General features: G+C 46.5%; 1 protein-coding gene across 3 annotated transcripts in view; it reads left to right on the top strand.

Moving 5' to 3' along the window:
- Nucleotides 1-21,963, top strand: part of PHYHD1 (phytanoyl-CoA dioxygenase domain containing 1) — a 135,541-nt gene that overhangs the window by 63,256 nt on the left and 50,322 nt on the right. For all 3 annotated transcript variants that reach the window (XM_078641550.1, XM_078641551.1, XM_078641549.1), the window contains exon 5: nucleotides 18,139-18,186. In XM_078641550.1, the coding sequence (XP_078497676.1) occupies nucleotides 18,139-18,186 (48 nt within the window). The remainder of the gene's footprint in view (nucleotides 1-18,138; nucleotides 18,187-21,963) is intronic.

The raw sequence follows: 21,963 nt of genomic DNA, 5'->3' as shown, positions 1-21,963 counted from the left end.
GCAAACAGGTGTGTCACAGTTGGCTGTGTCATGTAAACTTTAAATTGATGGGTGCATTAGGCTGTGTATTTTATCTCATTGCCTTAAACTGACGTACTCTGCAATGTGGTAAATAACCCACTCTTTAGAACTTATTTTTTATAGAGTGACTTGTAACGCTCACCTTCCATTTGTAAGCACTGCAGATTTCTTCTCAAACTGTCACCCCACACCTCAATTATTCCATCATAAAGTAGGCACTTAGAAGAAATTTCTTAGAAAAGCAGACAATGGGTTACTAGTGGAGGAGTGTGGCTCACTGATTAGAGCGGCAGACCCTGATGCAGAGGTCTGGCCCGGGACCAGGGTTCAATTCTCGACGCGGCAGGGTACTGAGCCCAAAATGTCCACGGACTCGAGAATTCTCGCCTCTGTGCCTATTCTAATCATGGGGTCCTACGCTGCAACTCTGGGCAACAGTTGCTTAATCTCCACTACGGCGGCCCACCCGCGGCGGGATGCCTGGCTTTCACCCTGGGGATACCCAGTAGGGGTTATCTCACAGGGAAAAGCCAGGACGGGTTCCCAAAGCAAGCGCCTTGATGCCTTCGGGTGATACGTGCGCTATATAAATCGCAATACATTTACATTTACATTTACTATGGAGAAAATACAGGTTACTAGTAAACCCGCTAGGGATTACTTTTGCGGTTCAGTACTGGGCTACAAGTTCAAGTTCAAGTTCAGAAATTATATAGCGCACTACTCACCCAGAGGGTCTCAAGGCGCTTGGGGGAGGGGGGTGCATTTACTTATCGAATATCCAAGTTTTTAGTTGTTTTCTGAAGGAGAGGTGGTTCTGAGTAAGGCGGAGGTGGGTGGGGAGAGAATTCCAGGTCTTGGCCGCTAGGTAGGAGAAGGATCTGCCCCCCATGGTGGATTTACGGATGCGTGGGATAGCGGCGAGGGCTTGATTGGATGATCGTAGTTGGCGGGTGGGGGTGTAGAAGGTTAGTCGTGTGTTGAGGCATTCGGGTCCAAGGTCGTAGAGGGCTTTGTGTTGCCTGGGTGTGGAGACAAAACGTTATTCTCTTGTTGACGGGGAGCCAGTGGAGGTCTTTCAGGTGACTGGAAATGTGAGCTTGACGAGGGATGTCCAGTATGAGTCTGGCTGAGGCATTTTGGATGCGTTGGAGTTTTTTCTGTAGTTTGGCTGTGGTTCCGGTGTAAAGGGTGTTTCCGTAATCCAGACGGCTGGTGACCAGGGCGTGGGTGACTTTTTTTCTTGTTTCGGTGGGGATCCAACGGAAGACTTTTTTGAGCATGCGTAGGATGTTGAAGCAGGTGATGAGACGGCGTTGACTTGTCTGGACATCGAGAGAGAGGAGTCTAGGATGAAGCCCAGGTTGCGTGCGTGATCCGTAGGTATGGGTGCGGTTCCCAGGGCAGGTGGCCACCAAGAGTTGTCCCAGCCAGAGGGGGATGAACCTAGGATGAGGACTTCCGTTTTGTCCGAGTTTAGTTTTAAACAGCTGTTCTTCATCCATTCGGCTACATCTTTCATTCCTTCGTGTAGGTTTGTTTTGGCGGTGTTTGGGTCTTTGGTGAGTGAGAGGATCAGCTGGGTGTTGTCTGCGTAGGAGATGATGTTGAGGTTGTGTTGGCGCACGATGGATGCGAGGGGGCTCATGTATACGTTGAAGAGGGTGGGGCTGAGGGATGATCCTTGTGGTACGCCGCAGATGACTTCGGTGGCCTCTGATCTGAAAGGGGGGAGGCGGACTCTCTGGGGTCTTCCGGCGAGGAACGAGATAATCCATTCCAGTGCTTTTCCCTGTATTCCGACATTGTTGAGACGTTGTATGAGGGTGCTGTGACAGACTGTGTCGAAGGCTGCGGAGAGGTCAAGTAGGATGAGGGCAACCGTTTCTCCGTTGTCCAGTAGTGTTCGAATGTCGTCTGTTGCTGCGATGAGGGCGGTTTCGGTGCTGTGTTTGGCTACAAGGTACAGTACTGGCTTCTCTCCTGATCACAGGTGAGTATTTTCGAATTCGGACTTTCGCTGGTTTTATAGGAATATTTTCAGTTTTCAAAACTTCACACTGAAAATTTTCGAGTCAAAATGGGTCAATGTTATCCAATGGCAGGTAAGTGAATTACCGGTTTCCAGGTGGGTACTTGGTTGGTGAAGTTAGGGTTCTGGGCGTAGACTCAGGGGTCCCCCAGGGTCAGGTGAGTACAGTTAGTTCAGTCCCAGCGGCACAGGGGCGGCCAGGTGCAGAGGTAGGTAGGCCCAATGTTATCCAATGAGGGAAAGGGGGCCTTCGGTTGGTGGCTGCTGGCTAGCAGGCCACGCTGCTCTGGGAGCTGGGCTCCTGGTCACTTGCTCTGGGCAAGGGGGGAAGTAGGATAGGGCAAAGAGGTCACAGCCAGCGGCACTCGGGCGGCTGGGTGCAGGGTGCTTTTGAGCTGTCGGGCGCTTAATGTTATCCAATGAGGATCTTGAAAGAGGAACAAAGGCTGCAGGCTCGGGGATGGTGACTCTCCAGGGGCGACCAGCACTTCGAGAGGTAAGTTGGGATCTTGGAGCACAGGTAGGTACCCCAAAGGGAGGCACAGGGGGCCGCGGGGCGCCGGGTGCAGGGTGTCTTTGGGGGTCGGAAAAGCTTACCCTCGGCTGGTCGCGATTGGGGTGGCCCCTGGTTCTGAGTCTACAGGCGTCGGCTGGTTCGTCGAGGAGGGTTTTTGGGCACTGGACTTCGGGTCCCAGTCGCCAGAGGGACGTCCTCGTGGTCTTGGTTCTGGTTGGACCGGCCCGGGCTCAGCTGGTGCAGAGTGGACTGGTCCAGAGCTTCCTGGTGAGCACCAGGTGGGGTGTTGCAGCAGAGCCTCTGCTGATGGGAGTCCCAATCTTCGAGAGGGTTAAGGCAGGCAGGTCCTCTGGTTGTCCCAAGGTTGCTGTCCGGAATTAGGCAGGAGCAGGTTCCAGGATCAACAGACCGGTAGGGCTGGGGCCAAGTCAGTTGTTGTTGTCCTGTTGTTAGCAGCTGCACGTCGGGTCTTCTTCTTCTTGATCTTCTTTCTTCTTTTGATATCGGGATCTGAGGAAGGAAGATTCAGGGAACCCCTAAATACCAAATTTAGGGGCATTAAAGGTAGGGCAAGGGCACGGACCAATGGGTCCGTCTCCTGGGGTGAGTACACCCCCTAGCCTGCTCCTCTCCTGTAGGAGTGGGACAGGAGCCTAGCTGGGATTGGGCAGGGCTCCCCATCTACAAAATGGCCAGAGCCCGGGGGCGTGCTTCACCTCGCCTCCTCCACCTGAGGAGTGGGGTTGGCAAAGTTTGGCACACCCTCCTTACTGACGTAGTTTTTCCCACCAGTCTTCCCGCCAGAGTGGAGGCAGAACTGGTGGGGGCCAGTTGCTGGGTACAGCAAATGGTCTGGAGAAGCTCTCAGAGGCGGCCGGCCTTTGAAGCTTCCCCCTGTCCATCCTGGGGGAGGAGACATAGCACCTCGTCCAGGATGTGCATTGACGCAGGCCCAGGAGAGCGGGGGCTCTCCACCCAGGGGTCCAGCAAAATGTCTGCTGTGTGGCAGCCTCGGCAGCCACTCAGCCCAGATGTGGATTGTAGGTTTGGGTTTTGGAGGGCATCTCTAAGATGCCATCCCGTGCATTTTACATTAAATCCCACACTGGCATCAGTGCGGGTTTAATGTGCTGAGAAGTTTGGTACCAAACTTGTCAGTCTTCAGTGTAGCCATTATGGTGCTGTGGAGTTCGTAATGACAACCTCCCAGCACCCTATACTCTTAAATGGCATCACTGCACTTACAGTGCCCAGGAATGGCCCTGGGTACTCCAGGGGCACAGGGCTCATGCCCTTGTGCCCTCACCTCTGGCATAGGGCACCCAGCTAGAGGGGAGACTGAAGTATGGCAGGGCAGTGGAGTCTGTGGGCATGGCACACAGGGATGTGTGCCATGTCGACTCTTGTTTTAGTTCTGTACTTAGGCACTCAGCCTGCAAAGACAGGGTGTGGGTCCCAGGGTACAGGGCCCCTGAGGGTGGCACAATAAGTGCTGCAGTCCTCAAGGGTCTCCTCTGGTCACCATGCCCTGGGTTCCTAGGGTACCATTTTACTGGGGGCTGACAGGTGGCCTGAGGTGCCAATTGGGTATTTTGTTTTAGCATAGCTTTTCTTTTTAGGGAAGGAACACAGGCCCTGGCTACCTGATTGGCAGGGACCCAGGGCACACTCAGTCAAGCACATCAGCAGTTCAGAAAAAAGTGGGGGCATACCAAGGCAAGAAAGATGGCACTTTCTCACACAATTCCATAGCTTTGTTGCTTAGTCCTTCTTTTCTCACTGCAGATTCCTCAATGGTGATGAATCTCTCAGTTTGAACCTCTTGGATTGTAGCTAGAGGAGTGCGTCTGCTACATTGGCGGAGTCAACTTGGCCTACTGCTTTGTATCGGCCACATAGTGTGGTTTGATCAGGTTGATGGACACAAATCTGTTCTCCTTTTTACCATCAAGGGGCGGCAGTAAAACTGTTCTTGATCCGTGGGTTGCTAGGGCAGGTACTGGTTGTCTGTAAGAAGGCCCAAATTCCTTCTTATTCACGATCTTCTCTCTGACTAGATCACCAAGCTTTGGGATCCAGACAGGCCTTGCTGGGAAGGTCGGTTTTTCCCCAGTGGTGGTTGGCTTCAGGAACACGTTGCTTTGTTTCGTTCTACATTCATTTAAGTCCTGTAAAACAGCCAAACGATCTTTGATATCAAATTTCTTTGTTTCCACCACTGATGTGTGACAATCAAGGTCTGAGAACAACATTCTTGTCCCAAAAAGGACCTCATATGGAGTGATACCCTCTAGAGAACTTCTTGGCAAATTATAAAGTCTACGTTGGACACTTATTAGATGTTTGACCCCCCCGTCACCCGAACCTAATACCCTAGCTGTTATGGATTGCTTTGTCCCGTTTTTTTCTCTCCACAACTGAATTTCCCTCAGGAGGGAATGGACTAGAGTACCGCAATGCAACGCCCAAACTGACCATGGCTTCTTTGTAAGCTCGAGAGCTGAACGCAGGACACTGGTCAGAATGTAGCGTGCCAATTGCGTAGTGCCGATAAAGACTCGCAAATCTTTTATAACAGTGCGAGCGTCATCCGAGCGCTGAGGCCACATCCAAAAGAACCTTGGGCCAAATTATCAAGGAAGCTGTAGTTTATCGCCGCTTTACCGGCAGGAAACTGCAGATAAAGCGGCGATAATGGGCTTGATAATATGCAATTCGAATTTCAATCGAAGCCCAGGTGAGATGTTCACACATCTAACCTGGGCTTCGATTGAACCCCTACTCCAGGGATTCGAGCAAACGAACGTTGTTTGCATCAATTATATATGAGGATTTGAGTGGAAACTTTTTAGGTAACGCTGCACCACTGCCTTTGCTTCTATCATTGACAGCCAGCATTTTTTCACCGTCTATTTTCGTTTTTGAATGAGTGATTGCAGCTACGGAAGCCGTTTGCACAGCTGCCTTTGCGGCTTCATATGCCAATGAATTCCCTTCACCGTGAACACCATCACGTTGATGCCTCAGCGTGTGTATCACGTGAGTGTTTTGCAGTCCTTCTCGCAACTGAACTACTTGTTCCCAAAGCGTTTTATGCTTGATTGTGCCACCTTTTGCATCTTTGAACCCGTTTTGAAGCCAATTCTGTGAATATTCATTATAAGATTGGACACAATAGAAAGAATTGCACACTATAAGTGTGGGGAATTCGCGATCCGTATTTTCAAGTGCCATTTTGAATGCTTGTAGTTCAGCTCGCTGAGCTGTACAATCTCCTAGAGATTGCGTTTTTGTGACCATAGGTTGGAATTTGCCATCGCGCATACGACCTTTAACGATCGTGCATGCAGCACTATAAGCTTGTTTACCCCTCGTCGCGGGTTGTGCTGATCCGTCTGTATAAATTATACATTCATACTGGTCTAGAGGCCGAATTTCAGTAGGCAGAGAACATTCTTGTTCGTATTGTAGAAATGCTTGTGTTTTCAAATAAGGATCAAAAACATATTCGACATCAGTTGCAGCAAGAGAATTAACCCATTGTATCTATCTCAGATGTAAAGCTTTAGCATTTGGAATGCTCACTTTTGTCACTGCTTCTAAGGCAGGTATAGGTGTCACGACCATAATGCGTTTCCCCTTTTTTTTGCTACAGCGGTTTGAACAGCTGTCAGAATTTTTTCTGTGGAAGTGAATTTCATTTCTGCTTGTGTATACAAATGTGAAGTGTATGCAATTGGTACTTTTTCACCTTCATTAAAAGTTAAGTAGGTGAATCCGCACTGACCCAGAATGATTCGGATCACTAAGTTGCATACGTTTACGGGTGTTTGTAAATGTTTTGTTGCTAACATGTATGTTTGGAGTAAACGCAAAATTTCTGTGGGTTATTTTTTCCAATTTACTGTTTAAAAATCAGGTTTGATTAATTTGTAGAGAGGATTACCCTTTCTGCGTAATTTAGAATGTAAGTTCTTCCGAAACTCCTGAAACCTAGAATTGACTGTTAATTCTTCATCATTTTTGGAGGTTGGAGCAGCGCACACTTTTCTGAAAAAGTTGGCTGCCAGGCTTTTGCCTTCACTTGATAGTTCATATCCTAGAAAAAGTATGTTGAGATGGGCAATTCTTGATTTCTTAAAATTTAGTTTGTACCCTTCAGAGGCGAAGCCCAGTATAATGATGTTCACCCTGTTCAAGTGCCTATCCAAGTCATTGTCTGTCAGGTAGATATCACCGACATATGACTATGCCTTGTCATCATAAGTTTGCAGTAACTCTGTTACCATTGCTGAGAATAACCCAGGACTATTCTTGAATCCTTGAGGGAGACAACAGAAGTGACCCTGTGTCCCCATTATTGAGAAAGCAGTCAAATACCTACTTTCAGGTGCAATTTTTGACAAAAGAAACCATTTGAAATATCTAATATGGTTTTGTATTTTTTACGCACAATGTTATTCAATAATGCTTTACTGTGTGCGTTTTGCACTGCAAATGTTTTGCAACAAGAGTTGTCTGTAATCCAATACTAGATGATTTGTATTGTCTGGTTTGGAGACAGGAAACAAAGGATTGTTCATTGATGAGGTGCATGTTTTAATCACCCCTTGGTACTCAAGTTGATCTAAGATCTCCCTGACCTGTTTTTTACCTTCTTGCTTAACTGGGTACTGCCTTTGTGCAGTTGGATGATTTTTTAACTGGATTTTGTGGTGAAATGAGTCCTCATCCCATCCTACATGATTTTTGTATAATGCTTGGGCTTGGGTGACTGCCCATTTCCTGACAAGTATATTTTAAATGTATTGGAATATGGTTAGAGAAGGCTGTCTTCGCCATGTGGGCACTCCCTGACAAATTCTGGTGGCCAGTCTTGTTCAGCTAGTAGTATATCATAACCCTTAGAAAGTCGCTCCCAAAAGAGTGTTTTCACTTTTCTAGGTATGTCTCCCTCCATCTGGAGTGTTATTTCATATAACATATGTGGAGAGCTAAACCTGGTATCTGCAGTTTCAACTTGAATGTCTTCATTCAAGTCCACTGTCTCCGGAAGACCCTTCAGGTTCTGGCGAGCTATGGTTACTTCTGCTGCGCTGTCCAACATTGTCTGAGCCCATTCTCCGTTCTTGAGTTGTGTCCTCAAGATCCTCGGCTTGTCTGATTTTTAGACCTGCTACCTTCGTTTTGGTGAATTGAGGTTTTTTGTTCTTCTGAACGTGTTTGGTCTTCAGGTGTTCTTCGTTGTTTTCTGACCGTCCTCTTCTTTCGGATTTCTGGGACAAAGTCTGAAAGGTACGAGAGGAACTTGTATCAGTATCTTGATATCTATCAGGTTTTTTCAAATTTTCCCTGTTCCAGAGGTTATACTTCCTTTCAGAGGGCTCCTTTTGAGGAGACCTACCTCGGGAATGAGAACACTGCTCTTTAGAAGTTTGTTTGCTATTTTCCCACTTCTTTTTAGAAGGAGTAGGAGTGTTTTTAGTAAAGACCTTTAACTGTATAATTCTATTAAATTTTGTATGTTACTAAGTAATTCTTTGTCCGACATTGATTCAATGTCAGGGTCAGGTGTGTAGCCGGCTAAGACTGACCATGTTGCTCCTGGTCTACCTTGTGGACCGAGCCTGGTAATGTGATTTAAATGTTTTAGGGCGCTCATGCTCCTGGTATGTGAGTGGAATTTTCATATCCTCGAAAGGAATATATTCCTCTGGTGGATCATCTTCTTTGTAGAAGGGAAACGTACGTGTTACTGGATTTGCTTCTGGGAAGATTATCCATGAATAGAATACCTCTGTCTTACGATATTCATGTGCCTCCATCACAAAAACTGCTCTACCACCTCTTGATGATAGGCCATGTTTTATAAGTTTTATAGTGATGGCTTTCCTTACATTTTGAGGAATTATTACAGCATTTGCATCATTTTTCTTGAAAACCTGTATAGCTAAAAGCCGCATCGGCTGGATCAGACCCAGCTCCACTGGTTTTGGTGTTGTTATCCCCGTGTAGGGACATTTTGTTTAATGAATATTGCAGAGCAAGTTTCGAGGGAACAAAGATAAGGTGCACAATATTTTGGAACACTGTATCCTTCAACGTTGAACAAACCAAAAAGCTAATACATAGGATTTTCGTCCTACTCAGCTATGGCGATATTATCCCTTACCCACTCCAGACGTCTATTGGAGTATTACGTGAAAAGGGGTCTCTAAGAAAAGCACGACTGAGTTACTTCAGTATTTAGAATTAAATTAATGCCCTACTAAACCATTGGTCACCATGTAGTGTTGTTCCTATATTCCTAATAGGCTCTGCGCATTGGAATACCATACACTATAGATTTGATATAGGACTGAGGTCAGTATGTCTCTATCAAGTATATTAAACTTAATTGTGTGTGCCAGCTAACTCAGAGGTCACTAGAATCCTTCTCGAATAAACAAGAAGGGATTAGTCTCTGACAACCGCATAAACATGACAACTTTGTTTCCCCTATAGCCGGAACAATATTTTCAGAGTCGTGGAAACAAAAGATAACTATTTCACTCAGTCAATCGTGCATGCTTCGTTTCTACAGAGCTGCATAGAAATAGAGAGAGGGGCATTTCAATAAAAGGGTTTACTGAACAGTCTTATTTCTCATGCAAGAGATATGAACTGCTATAATCGTTAGACAAAGTGCGAAGTATAATGCGTACAGCGTAAACAGTAATATAAAATAATACTGTAATAGCATTGTCTGTTGCTATGATATATATAAAAATACATACATAAATAACACAGGCTAAAATACTGAACTGGTGCTTCTAAAATACGCCTACCCCAGTGTACATAACCTAGATCTAGTACGAGAGAAGAAGTAGGTGTTGCCTTAGCACAAGTTTTTGTTCTGCCAAGAATTGCCAAAGGTTTCTCTAGGTTCTAATCAGTTCCATACTTTAGAATGAGAGAGGTTGGTATCTCTTTCCCGGGACTCGATTTACCAACACCCTGCAATGGGAGTCAGAAACATTGGAGCTGGATTCTCGGCAGGAGGTGACAGTGTCTAGTCAGTGCGTCAGCTGGGGAGTTGGCTTCCTTCGATACTTGCTGTGGCGAGCGGCGTCGTGCAAGTAGGTAGTCGAACTGCACCGAACCACACCGCGCTTTGCCATAGCAAGTGAAGGTATATTTATACCTTGAAGGTGTTTAGGAATGCTGGTATTGACGTAAAAGTTGGGCATATGAACGTCATGAATGAACCCCTAAGGAATAGATGTTCATGCATAATAAATGAGTTCTTGGAGAAATCAATATCCAAGCAAGGGGAAGTCCCTAACGGCTTAAGAGTCTGGTTTTCCTAGAACTCGTTGTGACGTAGATGAACGGGTGGAAGTAGCCATGCCTGTATTTGGGTAGCATGGACTATGCCTAGATAAGGATTGGATTTCTATGCCTATATAAGGGCAATGTGAATTATACCTATATAAGGGCGTGAATTGAGAAATTCTTACGAAATCTAAATCGATACACAACAGGATGGTAACTATAAATATATCATGGTCGCTGTGGATTTGTGTTCAAGGTTCCTATGGATGTGGCCTTACCGCTCGGCTGACTCTCGGACTGTTATAAAAGTGTTGCGAGTCTTTATCGGCAAATATGCAATTGGCACACTACACTCTGACCAGGGCCCTGCGTTTGGCTCTCGAGCTTACAAAGAAGCCATGGCCAGTTTGGGCGAAGCATCGCGGTATTCGTCTCCATTCCATACTGAGGGAAATTCTGTTGTGGAAAGAAAAAAATGGGACATAAAGCAGTCTATAACAGCTAGGGTATTAGGTTCAGGTGATGGGTGGGTCAAACATCTTTATGGGGTCCAACGCTCATTAAATAATTTGCCAAGAAGTTCTCTAGGAGGTGTCACTCCATATGAGGGCCTCTTTGGGACTAGAATGTTGGTACCGGACCTTGACATGAAAGGCACAGTGGTGGAAATTAAACAATTTGATATCAAAGATCGTTTGGCTGTTTTACAGGACTTAAATAAACTAAGATCGAAACAAAGCAACGTGTTCCTGAAGCCAACCACCACTGGGGGAAATCCAACTGTCCCAGCAAAGCCTGTCTGGATCCCAAAGCTTGGGGATCTAGTCAGAGAAAAGATCGCAGACAAGAAGTAATTTGGGCCTTCTTACAGACAACCAGTACCAGTCCTAGCAATCCACGGATCAAGAACAGTACTTCTGCGGCCCCTTGCTGGTAAAAAGGAGAAAAGATTTGTGTCCATCGACCTGAACAAACCACATTATGTGGCCGATACTAAGCAGTAGGCCAAGTGGATTCCGACAATGTATTGTAGCAGACGCAATCCTCTAGCTACTGTCCAAGAGGTTCAAACTGAGAGACTCATCACCTTTGAAGATTCTACAGTGAGAAATGAAGGTCTAAGCAACAATGCTATGGAACCTATTCCTCTTGAAACCCAAATAACAGTGCGTCCTGATACACCTGTCTACAACGAAGTAACAAGTGATCAACTGGTTCCAGCGATTTCAACAAATCCTGATGCAATTTCAACCATTGACAGAACTGCCTCTGGCTATTTCATTAACTTTGATACGTTGTCTGAGGATCCCAGCAAACCTGAAACAACGCCAGTACAAAAAACTTTCAAAGAACAAGCAACAGATTTTTTTCATCACCTGAAAAAGACTTATCTGGTTGAACTATGGATTGTTTTGGGAATATTTTTCTTTCTACTTTGGCTAGCTCTGGTAAGAACTCTGGGTTTGCTTATAAATGGAAAATATATTCAAACGGACACAGCAAGTAAAAGAGTGAACTTACTTCTCCAGCCACACAAATCATCCCATCGTGAAGCAAGAGACTTGTCAGCAGTGAACATCACAGCCGTTCCTATACCGGATGGTATAGTTTGGGACTGAACTGAATATGCCATTTTTGGCCTGTCTGAACTTTTGAATATACCACAATTATTTAAAATTTCATTAAGTGACTTTATTACCTCTAGTAACTTCTCTGATGCTTGGGTCTTCAAAACTGTTAATAACATGATGTCTGATCTAGAAATGTCTGCTGCATTCTCTAATCATGAATACTTAGAGGATTCATCAGACTATGGACAGCTTTATTGTTACAACCATTATGGTCATCATTTCTTGCATAAAACTGCATCACCTAGAAATGTATTTATGTATAACCAATGGAAGCATTGTCCTACACCTCCAAAGGGTAGCTCAAAAACGTTTGCAAAGAAGTTTCCATTATTTTCACGGTTCAATGTATCCAATCCAGAAACGTTTTACTTTAAAAATGTGAACAAAACAGGAATGAAAATTATGTTAACTAATACAAAACAGATTTATTCTGCAGCCTTTATTGCCCAAATGTCGAGACAGGGTTTCGACTTTTGGAAAGACACAATTGACACAAAATCTGTCTGGGGTACACAAGATTGGCAAGTGCAGGGGATAGAAGCTTTGTTTAGAGCCTGTATCATTCCTGAGCAAATAATGTTTTTGAATGACACTGTCCAATAAACGTCTTGCCTTGGGTTAGCCAAGATCAAAGACATGAACACTCCGTCCATACCTACAAGTAATAGAACTACACAGGGGAAGGTCGACACACATACTATTTTGCATCACAACAGATCAGATCCTGAATGGGAAAAATGGTTGCTCTGGCCCAGAGACACAAACAACTGTCAAGATCGATTCCTGAACAAAACACAGGCTTTCGCTATCAATAGGCCAGACCCACGATATGTCCAAAGACAGCATCCAGGGGTTGTAACAACATACAGTGTTGGAAAACTATGCCTTGATTGGCTACAGAAAGCTACACTAGAGGATGTGAAACAACACTTATCTTTACTTAAAGAAGGCACAAACCGTAGAGAATTCTTTCTAGAACCAAGAAAACGGCATAAAAAACATTTCATATATGCCGGTATCAATGCTGGTTACCCTAGCAGACACTGCAGAAAGAATACGAGAAATTGATCGTATTAATTTAGAGAAATCTCTCACTGTAGTCGACAATGGGTTAACGACTCAGTCGTCCAGGATATATTTATTGGACAACATTGTATCTTCTGCCATAGACATAATGGAACAAGATTTGGTCATGTTGCAACATGGTCAGTCTGATTACGTTCTATCATGCTATTAGGCTGGATGCTACAAAACCTGCGTGCAGGCTATGTGCCTTGGCGTTTAAGCAACACAACGCTACTGTTTTCAGAATACAATCCCACTGATAAACAGATCACACTGGCACAAAGGGGAGCAGAGTATACGATGCTGAGCATTGAAAAACTGGAGAAATTACCATTCACTGTAGCAGAAAAACCAGCTACTGAGAGGATCATGCATGGTAAAATTACTCTGCCTGTTACACCTTTACATTTTTAGTATTGCCTAAAACATATACCAGCAGGCACATATGAATGGTTGGGTAAAGAATACATCAAGACATCCTGGGATTTACCTTACACACACAGATGTTGGGGTGGGTGGGCGTAAAATGTTTCTTAGTGGTACAAACTGTGAAAGCGCACTAAGCAGTGCGCTCCTATGTCAGAGTATTAATTTACACGGGGCCTGTGATGGTTGCACTACAAACTTAACCTGTCACCTACGAGGCTCACCAGCCACGGTGATTAATCAAATTTTTGGACAACTTTCAAATGGAATTTACATTATGTTGAATGATCACAGCTGCTGTGGCATGTTGCCAGGTATCCATATCTAGAAACGGTTACATCCAGGGTCACTTGCTGTATGCAAGTCTTGTTCACCCAAATTAAGACAGCCAGGGAGTCGCCTCTATGACCATCACTGAACATCTCTTCTATACGAATTGATACTGTAAGCAGAATGAAAGCCTTTCTTTTACAGAAAACCGTGTCTCTGATCTCGGCCAAAGAAACCTATGATCTGCAAGTCGCAAGGACTTCGGCTAAGATACATGCCCTTTTGAATACAAACTGCCCTATACATTTCTCAGAAATGTTGGGACGTATCTTAAATATCTCTGATACGAGTGGTATTGTACATGTATTTAGAATGTGTATTCAGGACTATTAGCATCTTTTCAAGCAGTCCTTGGAATAATTTCCAACTTAGAGCACTCTGTGTTTGGCGCACGGCCGCTAATTCTAGCACCCGATGCAGTGATCCTATTTTTATTCCTATTGCTCCGATATGGCAAGCCAATCCACCAGCGTCACTCCCGGAATCTTGGAGAATGCTCTCTTAGAACGGAAGTGTCATGAGATCATCGTCCAAATTTTGGGTTTACCTCGTCTACGAGAATTAAATACCACATGGTTTCTGTCATTCAGACTTATCTGGCAAGATTGCATCTGTTCTACGCTGCCTGCTTTGCGGTGAAAAATATGTGCTAGACATCTGTCTACAACTCCCATCAGTCATGCCAACGGATATCGATACTCTGCTGGACCCAGTAACGGCCCATGCTGTGTGTTGTCCCCAGCGGCTACCAATTCTGATGACGGCATTCATTGAGATCTCACAGACGCAAATTGCTACTGCTGAGGTACGAGAGGAAACAACAGGCACGCAGGTAACATCGGAAACAAACATTGCTGATGCTTCCAGTGCTGAAGGCGATGCTTCACATCTATGTGTGGTTAATCTTCTAAACGAGGTAATCCAACTTTCACCTACAAAGGTAGATGATTTTTTGTCTACAGGAATAGAAGATTTCATGTTTTCTCCATCCCCATACACTGACTTTTGATTCAGCACACAGTGAACCAGGAAGACTTTGAATTTGGCCTTCATTTTTTCAAAACAAAGACTAAACTTGCAACTTTTTTCCTATGATTAATTTTTTTCTCCAAATTTGTATTTTTCCATTTTTTGCACTGCTTACAGTAGAACTATTCATAGAGAACAGAATTCTTTGAACACTTCCAGAGATAATTTATTACCTTGTCAACAACCAATTGATTTATGTAACTTGACATGAAATGGTTCCGGACTTTTTTCTTCTGTATTTACGAGCCATTACATCATGTGTATATATATATATATATATATATATATATATATATATATATATACGTATGTTCATTCATTTAGCATTTTCTGTGAATATATGCTTAGAATGAAACTGTCAAGGCCCGCCCCGCAGGATCCGGATGATGAAAATATGGGTCCACCTCCTGACGTCACCAACACCCTGAATGTGCAACACAGGGTGTTCGAACGATCAGGCGAGGGAAAAAAGGAAAGGGAAAGGGTCAGCAGGGACAAAGGACCTGAAACGACAGAAGGACAAACATGTATAAACAATGTCAAGTTAACTACTACTCTCATGAATTCTCACTAAACCTTGAATACCTTATAGAAGCTCTAATATTTCTTTCAGCTTTCCCAAGTGTATAAGATCTGTCATACTCTCCTGCAAACAAGCAGACAATAAGACATTGTTTCAGACACGTCATACACAACAGAAGTGCTGTCTATCGTGCAACCACACACCATTCAATTACAAAGAAGACAGCCTCTTGTCCCTACTCAATGGCACCCTCTGAGTTCCCAAACCGTGAAAGAAAAAGTCTATGGCAAAGTTAGTGGACAACACATCCGGAGCACTCCACCAAGGTTAAAAGGTTCATAAGGCAGAACTTAGTCAGAGTAGTTACGGTATGAATGAAAAAAAGAAACATGAGACAACAAACGGTAGCGTGTAGTTGTGACCACCACTAACGCTCTGTTAAATAAGTATTAATGGCTCTCTAGTATCTGTAACGGCAACATGTGGTTGCGACCACCACTGTGCTCCGCTTACCCATAGATGCTTGAAAACGATAGATACCGAGAACGGGTGGTTGTGACCACCACTGCTGCTCTGGTAATAACGGTATATGTAATACACCCTGTAGCACACGGAAGTGTGTAGAACCCACCACTACGCTACGCTGCTCTTAGCGCCACTTAATTCCAAAAACAAAAGGTCCTCCTTATTACTGCACATGGAAGCGTGTAGTAGCCACCACAACGCTCCGCTGCAACTAACGACCCACTACTCCAAGAATCAATATATAGCAACGCAATATAACCTCCTCCGCGTTCCGAACTAATCCAAGGCTCAGCAGTAAATCAAAAACGGCAGCGCGAGTTGAGCAACACTCTGCGCCCCGTAATCCCCAGCGACGATAAAAGTACCATGTGGTATTTGTTTCCGCCGCCTCGGAGTATTCGAACCCCTTCTCTGAAATCTCGCCCCCAGGAACTCCACCGGGACACACAACGAACCACAATCCAAAAGTGGCGACTTCAATCAATCGTTCATCAGCAACCAACAGGAAACAGGAAACAGAATTACGCGCTCCGTCCTATAGCGCAAGCCGGTGATATACTCCCCTGAGTAAAGGATCATGGGAACTGTAGTTTTTATACGTTAGGCAGGCGCAAACAAGGCAAATCCTGACAGAAACATTGCTTTGATATGTACAGCACTATTGCATTTTATGCATAGCAACAGTTTTAATGCATTTAAAAATATGTTTTAGACATGTTTTTAGCAGTTCATGAGACTCTATTTTAGACATGTTTAGCATTTGGTAATGTCGTTCATACGAAACTGGAGTGGGTGTTTTGTTTCGATTTAGATACCCATACATAGATTTTCCGAATCATGAGCTTATATAGGCACAACTCTCATTGCCCTTATTTAGGCATAGAATCCCAGTCCTTATTTAGGCATCAGCCATGCTATCCAAATACAGGCATGGTCACCTACATCCGTCCATTCCACGTCACAACGAGTTCTTGGAAAACCAGACTCTTGAACCTTTAGGACATTCCCTGTCCTAAAGGCACAGAACTCATTTATTATGCATGAACAACTATTCCTTAGGGGTTCATTCATGACGTTCCTCTATCCGACTGTAATGTCAATGCTAGCATTCCTAAGCACCTTCCAGATATAAATATACCTTCATTTAGCATTTAGTAATGTCGTTCATACGAAACTGGAGTGGGTGTTGTGTTTCGATTTAGATACCCGTACATAGGTTTTCCGAATAATGCCCTTATATATGCACAACTCTCATTGCCCTTATTTAGACATAGAATCCCAGGCCTTATTTAGGCATCAGCCATGCTATCCAAATACAGGCATGGTCACCTACATCCGTCCATCCCACGTCACAACGAGTTCTTGGAAAACCAGACTCTTGAACCTTTAGGACATTCCCTGTCCTAAAGACACAGAACTCATTTATTACGCATGAACAACTATTCCTTAGGGGTTCATTCATGACGTTCCTCTGTCCGACTTTTACGTCAATGCTAGCATTCCTAAACACCTTCCAGATTTAAATATACTTTCACTTGCCATGGCAAGTCACAGTGGCATACTTGCACGACTCGGCTACACGGCTCGCCATGGCAAGTTTGGAAGGAATTCGAGTCCCCGCCTGACACACTGACCAGACGCTGTCATCCTCCTTGCAGAGAATCCAGCTACAGTGTTTCTGATTCCCTTCGCCGGGGTGTTGGAAATCGAGACGCGGAAAGAGATTCCAACCTCTCTCATTCTAAGGTATGGAACAGACTAGAACCTAGAGGAACTTCTGGCAAATACTAACTATAGCTAAACTATACTATACAAAACAGAACCTACTTCTTACCTCGTACTACACTTAGGTTAGGTACACTGGGGTAGAATTATTTAGAAGCATCAGATGAGTATCCTCATTTTAGCCTGTGTTATTTATGTATGTATTTCATGAATATATGTCATAGCTACAAACCATGCTATTGCAGTATTATTTTAACTTACTGCTAACGCTGTACGTATTATACTTTGCATTCTGTCTTACAATTGTAGCAGTTCATATCTCTTGCACGAGAAATAAGACTGTTCAATAAACCGTCTCTCTATTTCTGTGTAACTCTATAGAAATGAAGCATGCACGATTGACTGAGAGAAACTGTTATCTATTGTTTCCACGATTCTGAGAACTATTCCGATTCTAAGGGAAACAAAGTTGTCATGTTTATGCGGTTGTCAGAGACTAATCCCTTCTTGTTCGTTCAAGAAGTTTCTAGTGACCTCTGAGCTAGCTGGCAAAAACACACAAGTAATTAAGTTTAATGTACTCGATAGAGACATACTGACCTCAGTCCTATGTCAAAACTATTGTGTATATTATTCCAATGCGTAGAGCCTATAAGGAGTATAGGAACTACACTACTCTTCCCTCTCTTACTATAGTGAAACCCTGCCTCCAAGACCCCTCCTCTCTCTCACTACAACTAGACCCTGCCTCCAAGACCCCTCCTCTCTCTCACTACAACTAGACCCAGCCTCTGAGACCTCCCTCTGGCACGGGGAGCCCCGTTGGCTTTTCTGAGACATTCTGGACATGAGACTGACTCTTTCCCAGGCCTACCACAATTGTAGAGGTTCCAGCCTGTGAGACCTCCATCCTCTGCAGCCCAGACCACCTCTTCTCCTCAATGGACTGTTGTGTGTTTGACTCCCTCTGACCGGATGTTTCATTGTCTTCTTATTTCAGGTGGATTCCTGGTTCCAAAGGAGAAGTCCTTGAACAAAGTGGGGCATGGTGAGTAGAAATTCACTTGATGGATATAAATAGAGCTGCTGTTGACTAACTACCTCCTGCTGTCTCTTCTTACTACACCCAGGCCCCAACTGTCTGGATCCTTCTCCTGCCCTTCTCTCATACTACAACCAGGCCATAGGCGATCTGCGCACACTGCTCCCAGCTCCTACTACAAGCAAGCTTCAGCTCACAACCTCCATCCTTACCCTTCACCTCTCCTACTACAGCTAGACCCTGCCTCCAAGACCCCCTCTGTCTCTTACTAGAACCTGACCCAGATGCTAAGATCTCTTCTCTACCCTTACTACAGCTAGACCCTGACTGCAAGACCCTCCCCTCTCTTACTACAACCTGATCCAGATGCCAAGATCTCTCCTCTCTCTTACTACAGCTAGACCCTGCCTCCAAGACCACTCCCATCTCTTACTACAGCTAGACCCTGCCTCCAAGATCACTCTCTTCTCTTACTACAGCTAGACCCTGCCTCCAAGACTCCTCCCCTCTCTTACTACAGCTAGACCCTGCCTCCAAGACTCCTCCCATCTCTTACTACAGCTAGACCCTGCCTCCAAGACCCCTCCCTACTCTTACTACAGCTAGACCCAGCCTCCAAGACCCCTCCTTTCTCTTACCTCAGCTAGATCCCGCCTCCAAGACCCCTCCCCACTCTTACTACAGCTAGACCCTGCTTCCAAGACCCCTCCCCTCTCTTACTACAGCTAGGCCCTGCTTCCAAGACCCCTCCCCACTCTTACTACAGCTATACCCTGCTTCCAAGACCCCTCCCCTCTCTTACTACAGCTAGACCCTGCCTCCAAGACCCCTTCCCTCTCTTACTACAGCTAGACCCTGACTCCAAGAACCCCTCCGTCTCTTACTACAAGCAGACCCAGATGCCAAGATCTCTCCTCTCCATTACTACAGCTAGACCCTCCCTCCAAGACCTCTCCCATCTCTTACTACAGCTAGACCCTGACTCCAAGACCCTCCCCTCTCTTACTACAACCAGATCCAGATGCCAAGATCTCTCCTCTCCCTTACTACGGCTAGATCCTGCCTCCATTACTACAGTTAGACCCTGCCTCCAAGACCCCTCCCCTCTCTTACTACAGCTGGTCCCTGCCGCCATGACCCCACCCATCTCTTACTACAGCTAGACCCAGCCTCCAAGACCCCTCCTCTCTTACTACAGCTGGGCCCTGCCTCAAGACCCCTCCCCTCTCTTACTACAGCTGGACCCTGCCCCCCAGACCCCTCCCCTCTTACTACAGCTGGACCCTGCCTCCAAGACCCCCATCTCTTACTACAGCTAGACCCTGCCTCCAAGACCCCCATCTCTTACTACGGCTAGACCCTGCCTCCCAGACCACACCCGTCTCTTACTACAGCTAGACCCAGCCTCCAAGACCACTCCCGCCTCTTACTACAGCTAGACCCAGCCTCCAACACCCCTCCCCTCTTACTACAGCTGGGCCCTGCCTCCCAGACCCCTCCCCTCTTACTACAGCTAGACCCAGCCTCCCAGACCCCTCCCCTCTTACTACAGCTGGGCCCTGCCTCCAAGACCCCTTACCTCTCTTACCACAGCTAGACCCTGCCTCCCAGACCACTCCCTTCTCTTACCACAGCTAGACCCAGCCTCCAAGACCCCTCCCCTCTTACTACAGCTGGGCCCTGCCTCCAAGACCCCTCCCCTCTCTTACTACAGCTGGACCCTGCCTCCAAGACCCCCCATCTCTTACTACAGCTAGACCCTGCCTCCAAGACCCCTCCCCTCTCTTACTACAGCTAGACCCTGCCTCCAAGACCCCTTCCCTCTTACTACAGCTAGACCCTGCCTCCAAGACCCCTTCCCTCTTACTACAGCTAGACCCTGCCCCCACGACCCCTCCCCTCTCTTACTACAGCTAGACCCTGCCTCCAAGACCCCTCCCCTCTCTTACTACAGCTAGACCCTGCCTCCAAGACCCCCTCCGTCTCTTACTACAGTGAGACCCTGCCTCCAAGACCCCTCCCCTCTCTTACTACAGCTAGACCCTGCCTCCAAGACCCCCCATCTCTTACTACAGCTAGGCCCTGCCTCCAAGACCCCTCCCCATCTCTTACTACAGCTAGACCCTGCCTCCAAGACCCCACCATCTCTTACTACAGCTAGACCCTTCTCAGCGACCCCTCCCATCTCTTACTACAGCTGGGCCCTGCCTCCAAGACCACTCCCCTCTTACTACAGCTGGACCCTGCCTCCAAGACCCCTCCCTCCTCTTACTACAGCTGGACCCATCCTCCAAGACCCCCTCCCCTCTCTTACTGCAGCTAGACCCTGCCTCCATGACCCCTCCCCTCTCTTACTACAGCTAGACCCTGCCTCCAAGACCCCTCCCTCCTCTTACTACAGCTGGACCCATCCTCCAAGATCCCCTCCCCTCTCTTACTGCAGCTAGACCCTGCCTCCAAGACCCTCCCCTCTCTTACTACAGCTAGACCCTGCCTCCAAGACCCCTCCTCTCTTACTACAGCTAGACCCTGCCTCCAAGACCCCTCCCTCCTCTTACTACAGCTGGACCCATCCTCCAAGACCCCTCCCTTCTCTTACTACAGCTAGACCCTGCCTCCAAGACCCATCCTCTCTTACTACAGCTGGACCCTGCCTCCAAGACCCCCCCCATCTCTTACTACAGCTAGACCCATCCTCCAAGACATCTCCCTTCTCTTACTACAGCTAGACCCTGCCTCCAAGACCACTCCCTTCTCTTACTACAGCTAGATCCAGCCTCCAGGACCACTCCTTTCTCTTACTACATCTAGACCCTGCCTCCAAGACCCCCTCCCCTCTCTTACTACAGCTAGACCCTGCCTCCAAGACCCCTCCCCACTCTTACTACAGCTAGACCCTGCCTCCAAGACCCCTCCCGTCTCTTACTACAGCTGGGCCCGGCCTCCAAGACCCCTCCCCTCTCTTACTGCAGCTAGACCCTGCCTCCAAGACCCCTCCCATCTCTTACTACAGCTGGGCCCTGCCTCCAAGACCCCTCCCCTCTCTTACTGCAGCTAGACCCTGCCTCCAAGACCCCTCCCTCCTCTTACTACAGCTGGACCCATCCTCCAAGACCCCCTCCCCTCTCTTACTGCAGCTAGACCCTGCCTCCAAGACCCCTCCTCTCTTACTACAGCTAGACCCTGCCTCCAAGACTCCTCTCATCTCGTACTACAGCTAGACCCTGCCTCCAAGACTCCTCCCATCTCTTACTGCAGCTAGACCCAGCATCCAAGACCCCTCCCCTCTCTTACTACAGCTAGTCCCAGCCTCCAAGACCCCTCCCCTCTTACTACAGCTTGACCCTGTCTCCAAGACCACTCCCCTCTCTTACTACAGTGAGACCCTGCCTCCAAGACCCCTCCCCTCTCTTACTACAGCTAGACCCTGCCTCCAAGACCACTACCTTCCCTTACTACAGCTAGACCCAGCCTCCAAGACCCCTCCCCTCTCTTACTACAGCTAGACCCAGCCTCCAAGACCACTCCCTTCCCTTACTACAGCTGGACCCTGCCTCCCAGACCCCTCCCTTCTCTTACTACAGCTAGACCCTGCCTCCAAGACCACTCCCTTCTCTTACTACAGCTAGACCAAGCCTCCAAGACCCCCTCCCCTCTTATGACAGCTAGACTCGGCCTTAAAAAAGCCCTCTCCTACCTCACTACAGCTAGCCCCAGCCTCCAAGACCCCATTTCTTACCACAGCTAGACCCTGCATCCAAGACCCCTCCCTTCTCTTATTAC

This window comes from Lissotriton helveticus, chromosome 5_1 (genome assembly GCF_964261635.1).
Source record: "Lissotriton helveticus chromosome 5_1, aLisHel1.1, whole genome shotgun sequence".
Lineage (NCBI taxonomy): Eukaryota > Metazoa > Chordata > Amphibia > Caudata > Salamandridae > Lissotriton > Lissotriton helveticus.
Note: the sequence above shows the minus strand (reverse complement) of the source record. Positions and strands in the feature narration are given on the sequence as shown.